The 19,430-nt window shown below is 36.6% G+C and overlaps 1 protein-coding gene across 4 annotated transcripts in view; it reads right to left on the bottom strand.

Moving 5' to 3' along the window:
* The window catches only part of LOC311591254 (contactin-associated protein like 5-1-like), an 869,459-nt gene that overhangs the window by 7,198 nt on the left and 842,831 nt on the right, over positions 1-19,430 (bottom strand). For all 4 annotated transcript variants that reach the window (XM_084770689.1, XM_084770692.1, XM_084770691.1 and 1 more), the window contains 2 exons: positions 5,754-5,972; positions 2,988-3,059 (listed from right to left, as the gene is read on the bottom strand). In XM_084770689.1, the coding sequence (XP_084626815.1) occupies positions 2,988-3,059; positions 5,754-5,972 (291 nt within the window). The remainder of the gene's footprint in view (positions 1-2,987; positions 3,060-5,753; positions 5,973-19,430) is intronic.

The following is a 19,430-nucleotide window of genomic DNA, read 5'->3' as shown; positions in this document are numbered from 1 at the left end:
AAATAAAGACCTGCTGAGAAGCCCTTGTCTTACAGTTTCTACAAAAACTCTTACAAACCCACTTCCAAGGGAAAACTGCTATTTCTTTTAGAAGGTTATGTTGTCGATCAAAGAACAAATATGGGGTTAAAACAACAAGGAACAAACCCAGATTTCACAGATTATAAATAAACCAAGCCTTGACAAGAATTCCTTGGTCTAAATCTGACCCTTATTTGTCTCTCTGTCTTTCTTTCTGTGTATCTTTCTCCCTGTATGTGTGTGTGTGTGTGTGTGTGTGTGTGTGTGTGTATCTGTGTGTCTGTATGTGTATGGCTGCCAAAGTACTTGTTAATAACAAAAGACAATGTTCAATAATATGTCTTTGTTTTCCACATTTTTTGAGGGAAAAGCTCTCTGGCTATTTCTACCTTTACACCATCCTTAGCTGCAAAGAGAGACAAAACTAGTCAGCATACACACAAAATCAATAGCAACACAACACTGAAATTTTGGTCATGAAAATGATTTTACTTCTAATAAATTATAAATTTTCCACACTTCACATTGCCTAAGTTGTCTAACTAGTGAAAAAGCACCTTTTTTAGAAACTTTTTGCTGATCAGTATTCAGGCTTGCCAATAATACCTTGATCTAAATGCCACTATGTGAATAGATATCAGAAAGTTAAATATATAGAGACATCTTTCACCAAATTTAAAAAAAACAGTTTTGACATTATCTAACACCACTTATATTTGTAATATTTTCTAAACTCATTTTGTAACATATCTCGCTAATATTTTAAAATAAAGCAAATATAATAGCAAAGCTGTTAGTCTATTCTGGGTAGTAATGAATGACTCTGAAGCATGATCTGTAGCTTTAAAATTTGGTAGAGGAACAATGAAAGCATTAACTTGAGGAGTAAATCCACTATTCACTTTTTTTCTATCATACTTATATATTTCTATATTCCCCTTCTTTCTTTTCAACCCCTATCTACAAACCTAAGAATGAAAGATAAACAAAAAGAGTGAAACCTTGTTTTCTCTCTAAATAAGACCAATAATAGCTTATAATCAACTCCAAATGAAAATAACCCTCTACAGCCCAAGAAAGCAACCAAATTCCAACCCAACTCCCCTTATAGGAAATGGGGTGTCATTTAAGGTTTCTTCCATCTGACTTGGCATGAGTAATACCTTTGTAGAGATCCAAATAAAATTGGGGATAATTGTTAAACAGGCTAGATTTTTTAATCTTGATTGATGTTTTAAGTTCATAATGATGAGATAGGATTGATATTGATTTACATTCAGAATTTTAGATGCACCATAATAGGAAAGATGTTTTCTTCAAGGTTGGCACATACTAATAGCCAAAGCACTATGAATATAACATTTATATACTTCCTGATTGTTTCATGGGTGCTCTTGCTGTAGGTAGTTTATTGTATATATGTGTAATAATATAAATGTATATTATAAAAATAAAAAATATGGGAAAATGTGGTAGAGGTTCTCTCTTTATTACTGCTGTCTTGGAGGGGTTATTGCAATCTTGAAGCTTGACATGACTCCCAGGATCTACTGTAGGGCTTTGATAACCTCCCCACTGTATTCTCCGAGAGACTCAATGAATCTTGTAGACTGTCAGAACCCAGTCTTTCCATATCAAATGAAAACTTACATTAATAGAAAGAATTACACATTTTTCTATGGTATTCACTGATTTCAAAAAATATAAAATTCAATCCTCTTTCTCGGAGAAGGCATTCAGAGCACATTGTTTTTTTTTTTTATTAAATTTTATTATTCATATTATATCGCAATTGTTATCCCATCACTTGTATCTTCCTGTTCTTCCCTCCTCTCTCTTTCACCCTATTCCCCTCCCCTAGACCTGTGACAAAAGTGGACCTCATCCCCCACAATATGATCATAGCCTATCAGGTTTCATGAGGAGAGCCTCCTTCCCCTTGGGTATTTTAAGGATGTCCCTAAAGGAAGGATGTGGTTCTTCTTCTCTAGAATGCTACTATGGTAGAGTCTGCCCATTGCCATCCTTTTTTTAGGAACCAGCTTCTATGATGCTACCACTGTCTGATTTCCTGTCTCCCTCCTACTCTAATTCTAGGAAGGCAGTAACCTTATCTCTCACCCAGTATCTTTTTACTTAGTACAGGTCTGACCCAGAACCAGAGCTAATTAAATAGAAGTGAAATGAATGACTCCTGCTGACTTTTAAAGAACTCCATCTGGTGTGGATTCACTCCTCTCAGCTGCCAGAATGCAGGGGTGAGACATCTGCTAGGGGTATACCTCATCAGTGGAAACAGATTTCTACATCTTGGGCATCTTAAATTAACGCAAACATGAGAGAGATTCCACATGGAAATACCCACACAGAAACACGAAAGTACTGCAGGTATTAGACTAGCTGAGATAAAAAAAAAAGTAGGGTAAGGTGAGGCCAACAGTTAGCTCAGAAAGAGTAAAGGAAGAGAACGTGGTAGGGTGTGAGCTATAAGCTGATCAGGCAAGCTCTATACCCATAACCTGCTGGACTACTGGATTTGGAACTTCAGTCACGTAGGCTTCATACTGCTCATTAGCTCTAACCTAAATCACTTGGTAAATGATAATTGAAATTGAGCACAGCTCTAACCATCTGTCTGCCTTAATGTGACTTCTTTCCATACAAGATTTTATTGGTCTGTTTTGTCTCTGCTTTAGAAGAAACAGCTGGATGCAATGAACAAGATGCAGGCTGCCTGAGTGTAAGTAAACTGATGTAAGTTGAGGCAGAATGAAACTATGGAGTTGCTGGCACTGGAGGAGGGTTATCCATCAATCTTTCACCAGGTATAAAGAGTCTAAGAGCTGCACAGAGAATGCCTGATTCTAGATGTTGAAACATCATGGGAAAGGAGGATTTCAGACAACTTTCTGCAGAGAACAGGATCATAGACATCTTCCCTGCTTTAAGTAACGAAGACAGGTTACCTCCAATGACTGCTGAGTCACTTCGTACAGCATTAGTGAGTGGTTCACGCTCGTCTGTCTTCCCAAAGGGATCTACAAAGAGAAAGAAACACAAAACTTAAACTCCACTGTTCTCTCATCTACATGGAGGGAATATGCAATATACATTTATGAAGCATAATAAGATTCCTACTGTGAGATGTGAACTAGAATTTTAAAGGAACCGAAGGAAATAGTATTAAAAATGATGACCAGAGTTCAATTCTAGAACCTGCATTAATAGCTAAATTCTGGGACTGCAATCTGTAATCCCAGCAAGAGTGTACCTGGTCTCTCTTACCTCCATATGTTTTGTGACATGTATATACACATGTTATAAAAATTTAAAGATGTCCAATCCAGATAAAATTACTCTCCCCCTTCCTATACAAGCTTTTCTGATTATGGGATTTTTGTTTTGTTTTGTTTGCTTTGCTGTTGTTCTTGGTTGTTTGTTTTTGTTTTTGTTTTTGTTTAAAAAGACTGTAAAAGCTTGCTTATGATTGTGGTTTTCAACGCTGATTTTGAAACCTTGTCTCTGGTACCAGTATCTGTTGCCTGAAAAATAAATATTTTGCTCCACTAAAAAAAAAATGATGGACACATTGTACCTCTTACAACCCATAACTTATAAGTTCATTAGCTTATAAGTAAGTTGTGAGATTATCTTGAGCTAGGTAAAAGTGGTGGCTGACCCATACACCTCCAGTTATCACCCCAGCCTTCTGCTTTGCTGGAAAATTCTAAGGAATTACAGCTGCCTTGTACTCCAAACACACTTTTCTTCCTTGCCTCAATGTACTCTTCATCTGCAAGAGAACCTGAGTCTACTGACAAAGACAGACAAAAGCATGGGAAGAATTGACATCCCAGTGTATCCCTCACCAGGGGAGCAGCTGTCCAGTGGGTACTCCTAACCTCTGAGCCACTGCTTTAGTACAATTTATTTCTCTTTTGAGATAGGGTTTCATATATACCAGGCTGCAGTTTAACTTGCTATACAGTAGAGGGTGACCTTTAACTTGTCATACAGTGGAGGATGGGAGAAAGAAGGAATAACATAGGGTGAGGCAGAGAGATAGAAAAACAGGAATTGAAGGAAATAGAGAGATGGAAAGGGAGGGATATAAGAAAGAAAATGACAGAGAAGGAGATGATAGGAAGAGAAGAAAAGAGTGGGGGAGAGGGATAGGGAAAAGATAGAGATGAGTGAAGGGAAGAAGATAGGAAAACTTAGAGAAGAAGACAGAAAGGAGACAGAGTCATAGGGAAGGAGAAAGAGACAGAGGAAAAATTGTGAGTCAATAACTAAGAGGGAACCCTCTGGTTCCTTGCCATTCTCAGTGCTCCACCAGGAGTCCAAAATTGAGTCCCATCATCTGTCCTGACCCCGTCTGGGTGAAGTTTCACAGTGTACATATATGTTCGTCTAATATCCACTTATAAGTGGGTGCAATAATATGTGTCTTTATGGGTGTTGGTTACCTTCTCAGGGTGATCATTTCTAGTTCTGTCAATTTATCTGCAAATTTCAAGATTTCTTCATTTTTAATAGATTACTAGTATTCCATTGTGCAAATGTATCACACTTTCTTTATCCATTTGTCAGTTGAAGGATATCTAGGTTGATTTCAGATTCTGCCTATTATTAATAAAGCTGCTATGAATATAGTTGAGCTAATGTCCTTGTTCTATGGTGGAGCATCTTTTGGATATATGCCCAGGAGTGGTACGGCTGGGTCTTGTGGTAGCACTATTGCCAGTTTTCTGAGAATGCACCAGATTGAATTCTAAAGTGGTCATACATTTTCACTCCCACCAGCAATGGAGGAGGGTTCCGCTTTATCCACATCCACACCAGCATGTGCTGTCACATGAATTTTTGATCTTATCCATTCTGGTAAGTGAAAGACGGGATCTAAGAGTAGGTATTATTTGTATTTCCCTGAAGACCAAGGACATCGAGCATTTCTTTAGGTGTTTCTTGGCCATTTGTTGTTCCTCCATTGAGAATTCTCTGTTTACTTTTGAACCCCCTTTTCAAAATTTTTATTCTATTTCTTTTTTACATATAAATTATATATATATATATATATATATATATATATATATATATATATATATATATATACACACTATATACAGCAAGAAGAACCACTGTGGCATTTGTGGCATTAGCTTGATTTCTTAACTGAGGTGAGAAGAGTTGCCCCCTGTGGTTGACACCATGCCCTGGATCAGATCCTGAGCTGTATAAATGAAGAATGCTCTGAATATTGGCATGTATACATCATTTTCTGCTTCCTGATAATAAGTGTGATGTGACAAGTGACTTCACATTTCTGTCATGTACAATGGACTGTACACTTGAACTCTGGAGCAGAATAAACTCTTTCTTCTTAAATTATCTTGAGTATTTTTTGTTTTGTTTTTGTTTTTCGAGACAGGGTTTCTCTGTGTAGCCTTGACTGTCCTGGACTCACTTTGTAGACCAGGCTGGCCTCAAACTCACAGAAATCCACCTGCTTCTGCCTCCCGAGTGCTGGGATTAAAGGCGTGCACCACCACACCCAGCTAAGAGTGTTTTATAAATACAGATATGACTCACAATGAGCCCCTTAAAATTCATATCTACCTATAATCATCCAAGGCAAAGACATGAGACCTATCAGCCAATGCTTTATCTCTATAAGACAGCAGAAATAGTGTTAGATATGGAAACTCAGGGAACCATGCTTTGGAAAGTACCTGATGTAGAATGGACAGTGGTCACTGCATCTACAGTAGAGTCCAGCATGTAGCCACAGCTAGATTCTGTCAAGGCCCCTTGGACAGTCACAGGTGCAATGCTGGCATGGCGGAGGGCTGCCTTCAGTGGTGGTATGTGATTGTATTGGACTGAAGAAAGGCATCCAACAAAACCCAAGGTGTTTGCTCCAGCAACTTCTGGGTCCAATCCAAGAGTCTCTGAAATGAGTAAGAAGAAGCACATGCCTAGTTTTTGAAAATGGATTCTTTTCCTTGACTATTAACTAAAATGGCTGATTCCCTTGTTATTCACTGAATAAGGAAACTCCTTACCTATCTCTCTCACACTTCTCAACTACATATTACCTGCAGGTATCAGTACATCATTCAGCCATATCACATGTACAAGGCCTATGACTACCTCTGCTTTTGAACAAAATATTTTAAGCTTCAAATTTTTCATCCATGTATTTTAAGAAATGTAGAAAGAGTCATTTACCTCTATCATATTCTAATCAAACCCTATCTGTTTGAAAGAACTGCATGTCTGTCCCAATCACCATTTATGTATGGATGCAGATGATTATCACAAACAAGTCACAATGCTCATTGCAACATTTGATTGACAACTGTAAAAAGAGAAAAATGATAATAAGGAAACAATTGGATTAGAAGTGAAGTTGGGTCTAACAGAGATGTATCATGCTTGATGTCTCAAGAAAGCTGAGTAGACTGAGTGGGTAAACATTTCTACCTGCATCAGTTCTCTTCATCACACTGATTGGCACTAACTAGGGAGATGGTTTTTGGCTATGAGCATATTCAAATGTCTAGAGTATTTTTTTATTCTTTATAAGAGATGAAGGTGCAATCATTTGTGATTCACAGCAACATCAAATGTCTCATTTTCTTAAAGACATCCCATTCCTTTTTTAAAAAGAGGTCATTTGAGCAAATTGCTATGATGCAATTACATAAAAATGCAGTGAATAATGAATTCATATTTTTCTTAAGGTATAATAGTTTCAACATAACTAGATGGCTCAACTGGTTATTTTATTATGATAAGCCTTTTAGTGTTTGGAAGAGGTCAAGGAATTTTTCCTATCTACCAGCACATATTATAATTTATTTTGATTCATAAATGGTCAAGTAGTTTTTTCTTTGAACCATAAGCTAACATTATGCTCGGGGAATTAAGGAAAAGGTGTAAGTGTGGAAAATGAAACACTAATAGCTCATAGTAATTCTTGTCTTCCTATTTCTCCTCTAATTCTTTTTAAAGCAATTTTTATTATATTTCTATTTTAAAATATTCACTAATATTATTAAACACACATATAATAAACATCATACAGCAAAACCTACAAAACGATTAGGAATTAAGTAATTATATTTGTATTCAGCAACCTTGAAGAAAGCATTTTCCTATTTTGGTGAGTCTAAAATTAACAGTCAAAATCACTATCTATCATATCTCATCTCTATCAACTTAAAACATCTATCTTGACAAAAAAAATCTTAACTCCTAAACAACTAAGCTTATTTGTAAGGCTAAACAATTGTCTCCACCTTACCAGAGACGTGAGAAGAAATAAAACTTAATTAGCTGAGTAAACCAGAAGTGCAGATTAGCACCCTCCAAAATGAAAGAATGACAGTTTGCCTGAACAGTCACCCAAAACTCTCTATAAGAATGGAATATCATCTTCAGTCTTTGTGCCCAATATATCTGACAGAAGTATTTGTGACAGAAAAATATCAAGTGTCTGAGAAACACTAAGAAATGTTCAACATTCTTAGTCATCAGTGAAATGCAAATAAAAATGACTGAGATTCCATCTCACACCTATACAAATGGCTAAGATAAAAAAATTCAAGTGAAAGCACACGCTGTCAAGGATGGGGAGAGAGGGGAACACTCTTCCATTGCTGGTGGGAGTGCAAACTTGTACAACCACTTTGGAAATCAATCTGGAACTATCTCAGAAAATTGAGAATAATTCTACCTCAAGACCCAGCCATACCTCTCCTGGGGATATACCCTAAAGATGATCCACTATACAACAAGGACATATGCTCAACTATGTTCATAGCAGCCTTGTTCATAATACTCAGAATATGGAAACAACCTTGATGTCCCTCAATGGGATCAAGGACTATGGTTAATTTACACAATGGAATACTATTCAGTTATCTCCTGTAATTCTGTTAAAAAAGATTTATTCTTATCTCCCTCTTTCTTTAACTATGTCGTGTGTGTGTGTGTGTGTGTGTGTGTGTGTGTGTGTGTGTGTTTCTGAGTCTGATCATATCATGTGTTTGTGTGTGGGTACCTGTAAAGGACAAAAGAAGGTGACAGATTGACTGAAGCAAAAATTTCTTTTGTGGCTACAGGGAACAAACCTATGGTCTTCTGGAAGAGCAGCAAATGTTTTTACCATGGAGCAATCTCTCCCGCCTCATTAATTTTTGCCTTCATCTTGCTTTTTCCTTCCTACACCCACAAAAATTTGTCATTTGTATATTTTATTTGCAAAACTATTAATGATATATATATAACTTCATGTGGCCAGTATAACACATTGCTACAAGTTTAAATAACTTAAATTTATTAAGTTACAAACTCATTATCTTTCAAGTCTACATGTTGGAAGTTTGGTAGCATTCATGAGCTTCAAACTTAGGAGTTAGTATGGCCAGGTTGTGAATCCTTTAGGGGAAATCATGATGTACCTTTTTCATGTCTATGTCTTACAGCCTTCACTCATGTCCTAGCTTCCTTTGTCTGTGCTTGTGGTAAGCAATGCTGTTGCTTTCCCTGTGCCCCTTTTCTACATATTTTAATATATGATTATCTTCTTTACTTCTCTATTTTATTCAAAATGATTTAAAAGAATCTGGACTGAAGAGATTGCTCAGCCATTAAAATGATTGCCAAGTCAGGTATATAGCCACTGATTAGTGGAGAGTGAAAGGTGGAGTTAGCCACCGTTTGGTAGTGAAAGAAGGTCAAAATTATAGCTCATAAATGAAAAAGAAGCAAAAGTCAAGAGAAGGGAAGTATAAACTTAAATGACATTTTCGTATTGAGAAATTTCAAAGTGGTGGAAAGTGATGGTTCATAAAACTATGCCTTCAGGTTCTAAGCCAAACGTGCTACATCTCATTGTGAGAGATCACTAAAATGAAGCCTTCATGATCCAAGAAGGATATCACATAGAGGTTGTTACATATAAAAGCTCTTTGTACAAAAATAGGCATATAGAGAAAGTGGGTGAAATTCTAGAAAATATCACTCTTTCTTTAAATGAAGGTTGTATGAAATAGTCTTATTTCTGGGCAGGTGTTTTTTTGAGACACATATTACGACTGCAGACCACAGAACTTTCAGAAAAAAAAAAATAAAAAGGAGAAGAATTGCTATGTAGGCAAGGAAATTTATGATAGGGCTTAATGGGTTCAAAATGCTTTTGTTTATAATATGTGTATGATGACCCAAGTTCTATCTGAAAACCCACACTTCCTAGGGAAAGTGGGAATAGGAAGATAAGAGAGAGAGGATTATAACCAGGAGGAAATGTGAATAATAAATCATATAATAATATTTTTTTAAAAACTAAGAGCCAAATGTATGGATGAGTATATGCATGCAGCATGCATATGTGTGCATATACACTCACACAGAGACACCAATAATTGTAAATTAAAAGTAAATAAGTAAATAAACATAACAACTAGATTGTTAGAGGGCACAGATAGTTATTTATCTGATTCTTATAAAAATTGAGTAGTTAAACAAAAACAAACAAAACAAAAATTATAAAGGACATTTTAAAATATTTTTATCTCTTGGAGTATTATAGACTTGTATGTAGTTAAAAATAATTACTTCATCCAAATAAATGAAAAGATATACATTTTCAGTATTTGTCACCTAATGAGTAACCACTACGATACATAGTAATGTTCATTTACTTTTAAAAGATTTTATTTTCACTTTTAAATCTCTGTGTATGTATGTTTGTGTGTGCAGATAGGTACAGTGCCTACAGAAGCCAGAAGATGTCATCAGATCTCCAGGAGTTGTTGTGATATAATTTTACATAAAATATGGAATAAAAGATATTACAGTAAGGGAAAAACCCAAATATTTGGTCAAATATTTCACAATTGGCTGAATTCTGTCTTAAAGATATAATGTTTGAAATATATTTATTTCAGTGCTTAGAATATCACTGAACTGGACTCAGAGGTAGCAAGGTGAGGGAATGATTTAAAGTACAGAGCTGGAGAAATAAAATCAAAGGCAAGTTGAACAGATAGTGTCTTCTCACAAGCATGCAGCATGGAAATCTAACTCCCCCCCCCCCCCGTCAAATATACCAGTTTCATGTGCTATTCCCAAGATCTCCTAATATATGTGACCTCTATCCAAGCAAGGAGAACCACAAAGGTTTTTTTTTTTTTTCCAGAACACATGTACTGCTTTGGAAATCACAGGATTCAACCAAGGAAAAACTGGATTTCTAACTGCCTTGTTGGGAACAGCCTGAGTTCATCTCTTTGAATACACTTTAAATACTAACAAATAATGGCTTCTCATTCCCCTTCAAGTTCCACTGCTGCACTGTAATGCTAATGGAAAAGTATATTGGGAAACCAACTGATATAATACAGGAAGGACACTGGTGGACCTGAGCAGGCACATTTTATTTTTGTATAGATGACCTTCTTCCTTATTTCCAAGCTTTTACATTGTCCATTGTTGGACAATGGTCATTGTACTTGCCATAAAAGAGAGGGAAATTAACACCTTGAAATCTGAGCTGGGTGTCCATAAATATATTTTGTTGAATAATATATTTGTTTACTTTTTCTTATGTACATTTATGTTGCCCAGCATTATATAGTTACATGTTATGAAGAGGTTTAATTAATGCATCCATTATGGTTGGGGAGGTGACTTTATAGATATGAATGTCTATTACACATGCTTAAATACTCATGTTTGAATTCCCAAAGCTCACATAAAAGAAGATGGACTTGACAGCCTGTACCTATAACATAAAAATTTCAGGATTTTCTGGTGTTCAGATGACAACCCATGTCTCTCCCAGCATATTTTTCCTAACTGTAATTACACTAACTACAATAGAAATCATTTTGAAAGAAGGGTTCATGACAGAAACTTGGGCAGACATGTAAGACTAGGATTTTTCTGATATTGTAGGAAAAGATCACCTTTGCTAAATACAGAGTTACACAATATTTTAAGAATCAAAGAAAAGAAATGATGATATTATGCTAAACATAAAGAGAAATAGAGGAAGGAGAGAAAGAATTAAACAAGGGTCAGAGAGATTTTACTTTTGTAGAAAGATAAGTTTGATGGCACAGGTAATAGGAAATAACTTCCAATTCTCATAATTCTGTGACAAGCTGAAACAGGATCAAATCCATATAGAGTCATCCTGTCTAGCATTTCTGTTACTGGAAGGCTTTTTGACTCCTATCTTAAAGAAGAAAACTTTAAGTTGAAAGAGAAATTACTTTATCATAATGTTAACTTTTAGTTCTTAAACACATCTGCTGTTTGCTTGTTTTGTTTCTCTTGTTTCTATATGCTTATGTAACCACAAAAGACTTAAAGTTATGTAATCAATAATCAAAGTTTCTCAGGAAACGGTTTGTTGTATAAATAAATCCTGCAAAATACACCGGTTGTCAGAGCATGTTAAGCCGTGTCCAGATGAGCTTCCTCTCTCTCCTCTCCTGAAAAGAGATTGCATGGTGTCTCACATCTGATTTTTTCCTCGTAGGTCCTCATACAACCTTCCTTCAGTCCCACCTCTCATCAGGTCAGGACGCTGGAAATTTGACAGTTCCAAACTCTTTTGCCTAATTCTGATATCCCTTCAATATATCAAAGAATTTAAATGCAAGTGTTGGTACACTTATTGGAAATTTTCACATCATAATTATTTGCCATTTAATAAATGTTAATCAAACTTTGAACGATTCAGTTGATAACTTAGATAACTTAGGACTAACTTCTTCTGTCATTCAGAAGATTTTCTTCTTATTATTTTTGTTATTATGTTTATCCATGGTGTGTATATGTGTGTGCGTTGAATGTATACCACCATGTTTGTGAACATGTTCTCAGAGACTAGAAGAAGGCATCAAGTCACTTATATTAGTTTTCAGCCACCAAACATGCATGCTGGTGACTGAATTCAGTGTCATTTGGAAGAGCTATGAGTTATAACCACTGAGCCCTCTGTTCAGCCCCTTCTTGTGGCATTTTGAAACCAGACTTTCCATATCAATTTACAAAGATTCCATAGGATTTGCAACACCAATGATATATGCAAGAAGCCAATCCTGGTCTGAATGAACAAGGGGCAACATAGTTGCAAGTTTTGACATGGAGACAGGACATGGCTAATGCAGGAAAACTGTCTAAGCAGGTTTATTTGAACTTTTTATTATTAAAAACAAAGTATGAGAAAAGGTCAGAAACTTGTTCAAAACAGACTCAGTTCTGCAATGTAATATGACATTTACTATATGTCAAAAGTCATTTATGATATTGAATCCCTTAACTCTAATAAAATGAGGCAGGCAGGGCCGTATGACCCTGACTTGTAAAAGTAAAATGCTGTACCAGGATAAAATATGAATAAGGGAAAGTGTTGTAAATGTAGACATGAGCGGAGAGTACAAGCAAAGTGGTTTTACCTCTTAAGTTCACTACAGCTGAAACCAACTGAAAAGTTAACTGGACAAAATGTCCAGCATTAGGGCTAAGGAGATGGCTCATCCCTTACCTGTGTTCAAGTCCCCAATATTTACAAAAAGCTTGGGCATGGTCACCTGGGGCTGCATCTCTGGGAAGGGGGTACTGTACAGGTGGAAACATGAAAATTCCTGAGACTTGTTTGCCGACAGTTTGCTCTGGGTTCTTTGAGACACAATGTCTTAAGGAAATAAGTTGTATAAAGTGGTAGAGAAGGATGCTTATACAATCCCTTGTCTCTGCATATGGTTACAATATCTCTAACAAGTAATGGTTATTAGTGATACAGCTTAAAGGAGAGAGAGATACCTGGCTGTGAGATGACAGAAAGAAAACTAGACCATCTGGGGCAAGGGGTGACCTAGCAAATGAAATCTCCAAAGTAAAATTAATAAATTATGTTTCATAATCTTTGTGCAAACAATGGCTGACATGAAGGGCTTTGGGTCCTTAGGCCGTCCACTAAAGCAAAGAATCATACCAATGAACATCTTTAAAATGGATGGTTCTCCCTCCTCCCCACGAAGATAGAAGGGGATGTGATGTGGGGATATGAAGTAAATTGAGGAATGTATGTGTGGGGATATAAACATATTTCATTATATACATGTATGAAATTGTCTCGGATATAGAAACCAGTGATAATAGAAAGCTAAATTTTCTCTTGGTTATAATAGAAATAGAAACAGAAATAGAAATAGAATAGAATAGAATAGAATAGAATAGAATAGATTATGCTATATAATTCATGGAAACTAAAAATAAGAGTCCATTATCAACAACTTCAAGCAAGAACTAAAAGCCAGAAATGGGGCTTGGAACTAAACAGAGAATTCCCAACAGAGGAATATCAAATGGCTGAGAAACACTTAAGGAAATGCTCAACCTCCTTAGTCATCAGGGAAATAGAAATCAAAACAACTCTGAGATTCTATCTTACACCCATCAGAATGGCTAGGATCAAAAATTCAAGCGACACCACATGCTGGAGAGGATGTGGGGAGAGAGGAACCCTCCTTTATTGCTGGTGGGAATGCAAACTAGTACAACCACTTTGGAAACCTATCTGGTGCTATCTCAGAAAAATGGGAAGAGGGCTTCCTCAAGACCCAGCTATTCCACTCCTTGGAATATACCCAGAAGATGTTCCAGCACACAACAATAAAATTTGCTCAACCATGTTCATAGCAGCCTTATTCATAATAGCCAGAACATAGAAACAGCCTAAGTGTCCCTCAGTAGAAGAATGGATAAAGAAACTGTGGTACATATACACTATGGAATACTACTCAGCTATTAAAAACAAAGAATTCAGCCGGGCGTGGTGGCGCACGCCTTTAATCCCAGCACTCGGGAGGCAGAGGCAGACGGATCGCTGTGAGTTCGAGGCCAGCCTGGTCTACAAAGTGAGTCCAGGACAGCCAAGGCTACGCAGAGAAACCCTGTCTCGAAAAGCCAAAAAATTAAAGTAAAAAAAAAATGAGAAGGAGCGGGAAAGAAAGATTTAAAAAAAAAAAAAAAACCTAGGAATTCCCGAAATTTGTGGATAAATGGATTGAGCTAGAAATGATCATAATGAGTGAGTTAACCCAGAAGTAGAAAGACTCAAACGGTATATACTCACTTATATCTACATACTAGCCCAAGGGGCATGTCCCACGAAAGCCTTCACTTACCAGGAAACTGGGACAAAGGGGAGGACATCCTATTTTAACTCTTGATGAGAGAAGCATGGGAGAATAGCAAAGTAGAAGGATCCAGAGGGTCCTAGAGACCTACAAGCAGAACATTATGAAAGGCAGATTTGGGACCAGGGGTCCCACTCAAACTAAGGCATCAAACAAGGACAATACAGGTGGTAAACTTTAAACCTCTACTTAGGTCTAGCCAATGGACAGAACAGTCTCCACACTTGAGTGTAGAGTGGGGTAGGACTTTCACACGAACTCTGGTACGTCGTATTTGACCATGTCCCCTGGAGGGGGAGACCTGTTTGCACTCAGAGGAAGGATAGCAGGTTACCAAGAAGAGACTTGATACCCTATGAGCATATACAGGGGGAGGAAATCTTCCTCAGGAACAGTCATAGGGGAGGGGAATAAGGGAAAATGGGAGGGAGGGAAGAATGGGAAGATACGAGGGATGGGATAACCTTTGAGATGTAAAAAGAATAAATTACTAAAAAATTTTTTAAAAAAAGAACTAAAAGCCAGCTCTTGTTCTTACCTCATGTTCCCTTGTCACCTCTGATGCTTGTAGCTCCATTTCAAATCTTATTCATTACACTTAAATGTATTATTCAGTTATATTTGTTGTTCTATTCATATAAATTTTAACTATTTCATTTTCTAATATTGGACATTCTCTAAAATACTGAATTGCAGTTGTCATTTAAAAAAAGAAAAAAAGAAAGAAGGAAAGAAAATGAAAAAGAGAAAACCATTTACATTTTAAAATATACAATTTGATAATTATCATATATAGTGCCCATGGTTCACAGTTTCAGGAGTACTAGTGTGGTACAGCACTTCTGTACTTGAAATATGTCTTTACTGTAGGTATTTCCTTCAGACTCAGGACCTAAACAAAGCTCACAAGGCTCAAAAAACAAAATACCAGGAGTTTACTGGAAGTTCCTGAAACCTAAAATATTTACATGACAATTGCCAGGGCAGGTAGACTCTCCAACCAGTCAAGCTCCCTGAAGCTTGTACAGAGAGCTTCAGGAATGCATTCTGTATGGGGTAGGATGTTCAGTAATTCAGCTGTCTTTCAGTTTTCGTCTTTCTATCTGGGGTGAACAGAAGTTTGTTTATCTCAAACAGGAAGCAAGATAACTGGCTTAGGAAGATTTTGTTGGAATGAATGCAATTGAACTGATGTATTTGTTTATTTTTCTTTGTGTTTTCTGTTGCTGTTATAAACCGAACATCTTGGTAAAGAAAGAGATTAATTGGATTACACTTTGAAATCACAAGCCATTACTGAGTGAAATCAGGGTAGGGACTCAAGTCAGGAACCATGAGGGGAGAATGTTTAACTGGTTTGCATTTTCTCTTGCTCTCTTGCTTATTCTTAGCTAACTTTGTGATACAGCCCAAGAATACCTATCTAGAAATGGTGTCATTAATTAAGAATGGTTTGTGTCTTCCTACATAAAGGATCAGATGAGAAAATGTCTTATAATTATCAATATATGCCAATCTGATCTTGGCAATCTTCCAAGTAAAATTTTCTCAGAACACTCTACACTGTGTCCAGTTGACTCCTGAAGGACAGTGGTTATAACATGGAACAAAACGTTAGAATTTTTAAGGAATGAAGCAAAGCAGATACTAGACAGAAAGGAAGAACATAAAAAAAAAATCAGAAAAGCAAAAGGAAATTATGGAGAGGTAGTCAGGAGACACATGGAAATGAGATTGTCTATCTTCCAAGGTACATATCATCCAACACTCATTGCACTGATTTCACTTTACAATAAATTCTGTCTTCTTCCTGCTTGTAGGTAGCTGTCCTTCTCTATTCTCTACCTATGCCAACTAGAACCTAAATTCTCTATACTAAGAGTCAGTGTTTCCTTAACTCTAGAAAAGGGAAACAATGGGAGAAAAAGAAACATTTCCTAATATCAACAGTAATGCAGCCTCATAAGGGATGTATATATCAGTATTTCTAAAATCCATTCAATCCAGCCAATTAAAAACATGGATTTATATTTTTATATTCATATTAATGCCATGTCACCTGGAACTTTATTTGATGAGACAAGATTTGTTCTTACTCCAATTTCATTGGCTTCCTTAGACCTCTGCTACGACTGTACATAGAACATTTCTTTGTAATATCCTGAGCCTTTTCTGTCCTAACACTAAATGAATATTGTATTCAAATTTTTGGTAGTCATGGAAATCTGGGTGACCTATACCAATATCTTCTTTGTTTATAATGACTCAAAATACTTTACAAATAAGGAGAGATGTACTGAGTCTTTAGATGCTTAGCAAGATTCCTCTACAGTTGGCAAGGCAGATGCCTTCTTCAGTGTGGCAGGTTGCAAGTCTTTTCTTCAGCAATCCACTGGGCTGCTTCCTAATATGAAAATTCTCAATTTTCTTCACTCATCTTAGGATTTCTCACAAGAGGTTACACAACTTGCTTAAGAAGATTATTTTGGGGCCTGGAGAGATGGCTCAGTGTTTAAGAGCACTGTCTGCTCTTCCCAAGGTCCTGAGTTCAATTCCCAGCAAACACATGGTGGCTTACAACAATCTATAATGCAATCTGATGCCCTCTGCTGGCCTGCAGGTGTACATGCAGACACAGCACTGTGTACATAATAATAAATAAATATTGAAAAAAGACAATAAGAAGATTATCTTGGAATAAATGTAATTGGGCTAATGTATTTGTTCTTGTGTTTTCTGTTTCTGTGATAAACCAAAACAACTTGGAAAAGAAAGAGATTAAATGGTTTACACTTTAAAGTCATAATTCATCACTGAGGGAATTCAGGGTATAAACTCAAGTCAGGAACCATGAAGGGAGAATATTTAACTAGATGGTAGATTGGAAGACACATGTGACAATATATAAGTAGGCAAACAGGAAAAACAAAAAACAAGCAAGTTAATTTATATGCCAAATGTACCATAATGTTTCAGAAGAGAATTGCAAAACATGAGTTTAAAAAGGACAACAATATACATACTAAAATGGTCTAAAGATAGCCTACAAAGCTTCAACTCCACACAATGAACTACTAAGAACTAAAGAATGCTGAGAACAGGAGAAATTCACATTTCAAAGGAGGAGAACATCAACTGATTGTGCAAAACCAACTGGTCAGCTCTGAAAACACATACAAGTAACATTGTACAGACTGAGTAAGCTGTATCTATGAGTACACATTTATGTACATAACAACAATTAGTAAAAATTAAGGCCATGAATTTGATAGCCAACAAGGAGAGTATAATGACAGGCTTGAATGGAAAAAAGGGAAGGAAGGAATTATATAATTATAATTACAAAAAAGAAAAAATCAGAAGTTTACCTTTAGGAACCCATTACTTCAACTTAACAATTAACTGCTGGAACAATTGAACACATGTTAATTTGTTACCTAGCAACAAACATCATGCAATGGCACCACTGTGGATATAAGACAGTGAATGCTGAATTGCAAAAAACATTAGCAGCATGACTAAATTTTAAAATCCTAGGTATCATACTCTCATTATGTATTCTTTCCATAGAGGAATTAGTTTTGACAGTTTATGTTAATATTTAAAAGTAGCTGTAGAATACATTCCTTTGCATTACAGATGCAAAAGTATTTTTTTTATTAATTTATTCTTATTACATCTCAATGGTTATCCCATCCCTTGTATCCTCCCATTCTTCCCTCCCTCCCATTTTCCCCTTATTCCCCTCCCCTGTTCCTGAGGGGTATTTCCTCCCCCTGTATATGTTCATAGGGTATCAAGTCTCTTCTTGGTAACCTGCTGTCCTTCCTCTGAGTGCCACCAGGTCTCACCCTCCAGGGTACATGGTCAAAGGTGAGGCACCAGAGTACATGAGAAAGTCATCTCTCACTCTCCACTCAACTGTGGAGAATGTTCTCAGCATTGGCTAGATCTGGGTTGTGGTTTAAAGTAAACTAAGGCAGCAACCAAGGTCAAAAGGATTTTTTTCTTCCCAATTCATTTTTATTGGTTTAAGATGGAGTCAGAGATGAATGAAGGCTGTGAACAGGTTTATTTCTGTTTCCGGCATTTTTAAAGTAAATGAACAAAACTAGGACATTTCAAGTCCCAGGAGCAACTCTTTGAACAGAGCTTGAATTAGCTACAGAAATTTAATAACTGCCCTGAAGTGGGACTTCACATCAGAGTTAAGAAGCCATGAAAGGGAAAAGTCAAATTAGGCACTTTCAGGGATTTGAAGCTCTTCCTTTTCTTAGAGTTGGTGTCTTGTAGATTTATACATTAAGATTTTTTGTACATCAAGTAACAATGCTCACTGTACATGATTTAAACAACAGTGATTAATTTTCTTATATAGCAATGTGCCTACAGCCATGGGCAGCTTTGAACACAGAAATTCAGAGTAACCCCTATGAGCCATCTGAGGCTCAGGCTGGACTGAACTGATGATGCAGTCTCAAGCAACCCAAGAAGAAAACACAGAAACAAAAGAGTGTCTGGGGAAATAGTTTAATCAGTAAATAGCTCGCCATGCAAGTTTGTATGTAAAAGGATGAGTATAACAAGATACCACAGGAGAGGTAGACACAGGAGGGTCATAGGGGCTCACTCATCAAAAAGTCTAGACAATCAGTGAGAGACTCTGTCTCTAAAAATATAAGACAGAGATTATCAAAGGCAGCTAGCACTGGCAATTCACCTCTACACACAGAAACACTCCGACATGTCCACATAAACATGCAAAAGCACAGACAAAGTAGAAGAGTCGGCTTCATTCCATGTGTCTATTCAGAACTGGAAGATCAGAACTCATGCACAGGGACTATTCCAACTTCTTACTGCCTAGTCCATGCCACTTATTATTCCTAGTCCAGCCATGGCATTGAAAATGGGACATTTCCTTAATTTAGGAGTATTTAAACATTGTAGACATATCTTTTATGACTGTTTAAATGTCATGTAAAATTTAGATAGCTACATATACTTTCAAATGCAGTAGTGACAATTTTGTTTAAATAAAATTGATACCACCTAAAGCAAGAACTCATGGCACATGTCCCATGAACTAGCCAGAGGATGCAGCCTCTGGAAAAGCTGCTCTGTTATGTCTAGGATTGTACGTGACAAAGTTGACGAACATTGTGAGGGTGGAGATGACTTGTTACC

The sequence above is a fragment of the Acomys minous genome (genome assembly GCF_964271855.1).
Source record: "Acomys minous genome assembly, chromosome: 1".
Taxonomy (NCBI): domain Eukaryota; kingdom Metazoa; phylum Chordata; class Mammalia; order Rodentia; family Muridae; genus Acomys; species Acomys minous.
Note: the sequence above shows the minus strand (reverse complement) of the source record. Positions and strands in the feature narration are given on the sequence as shown.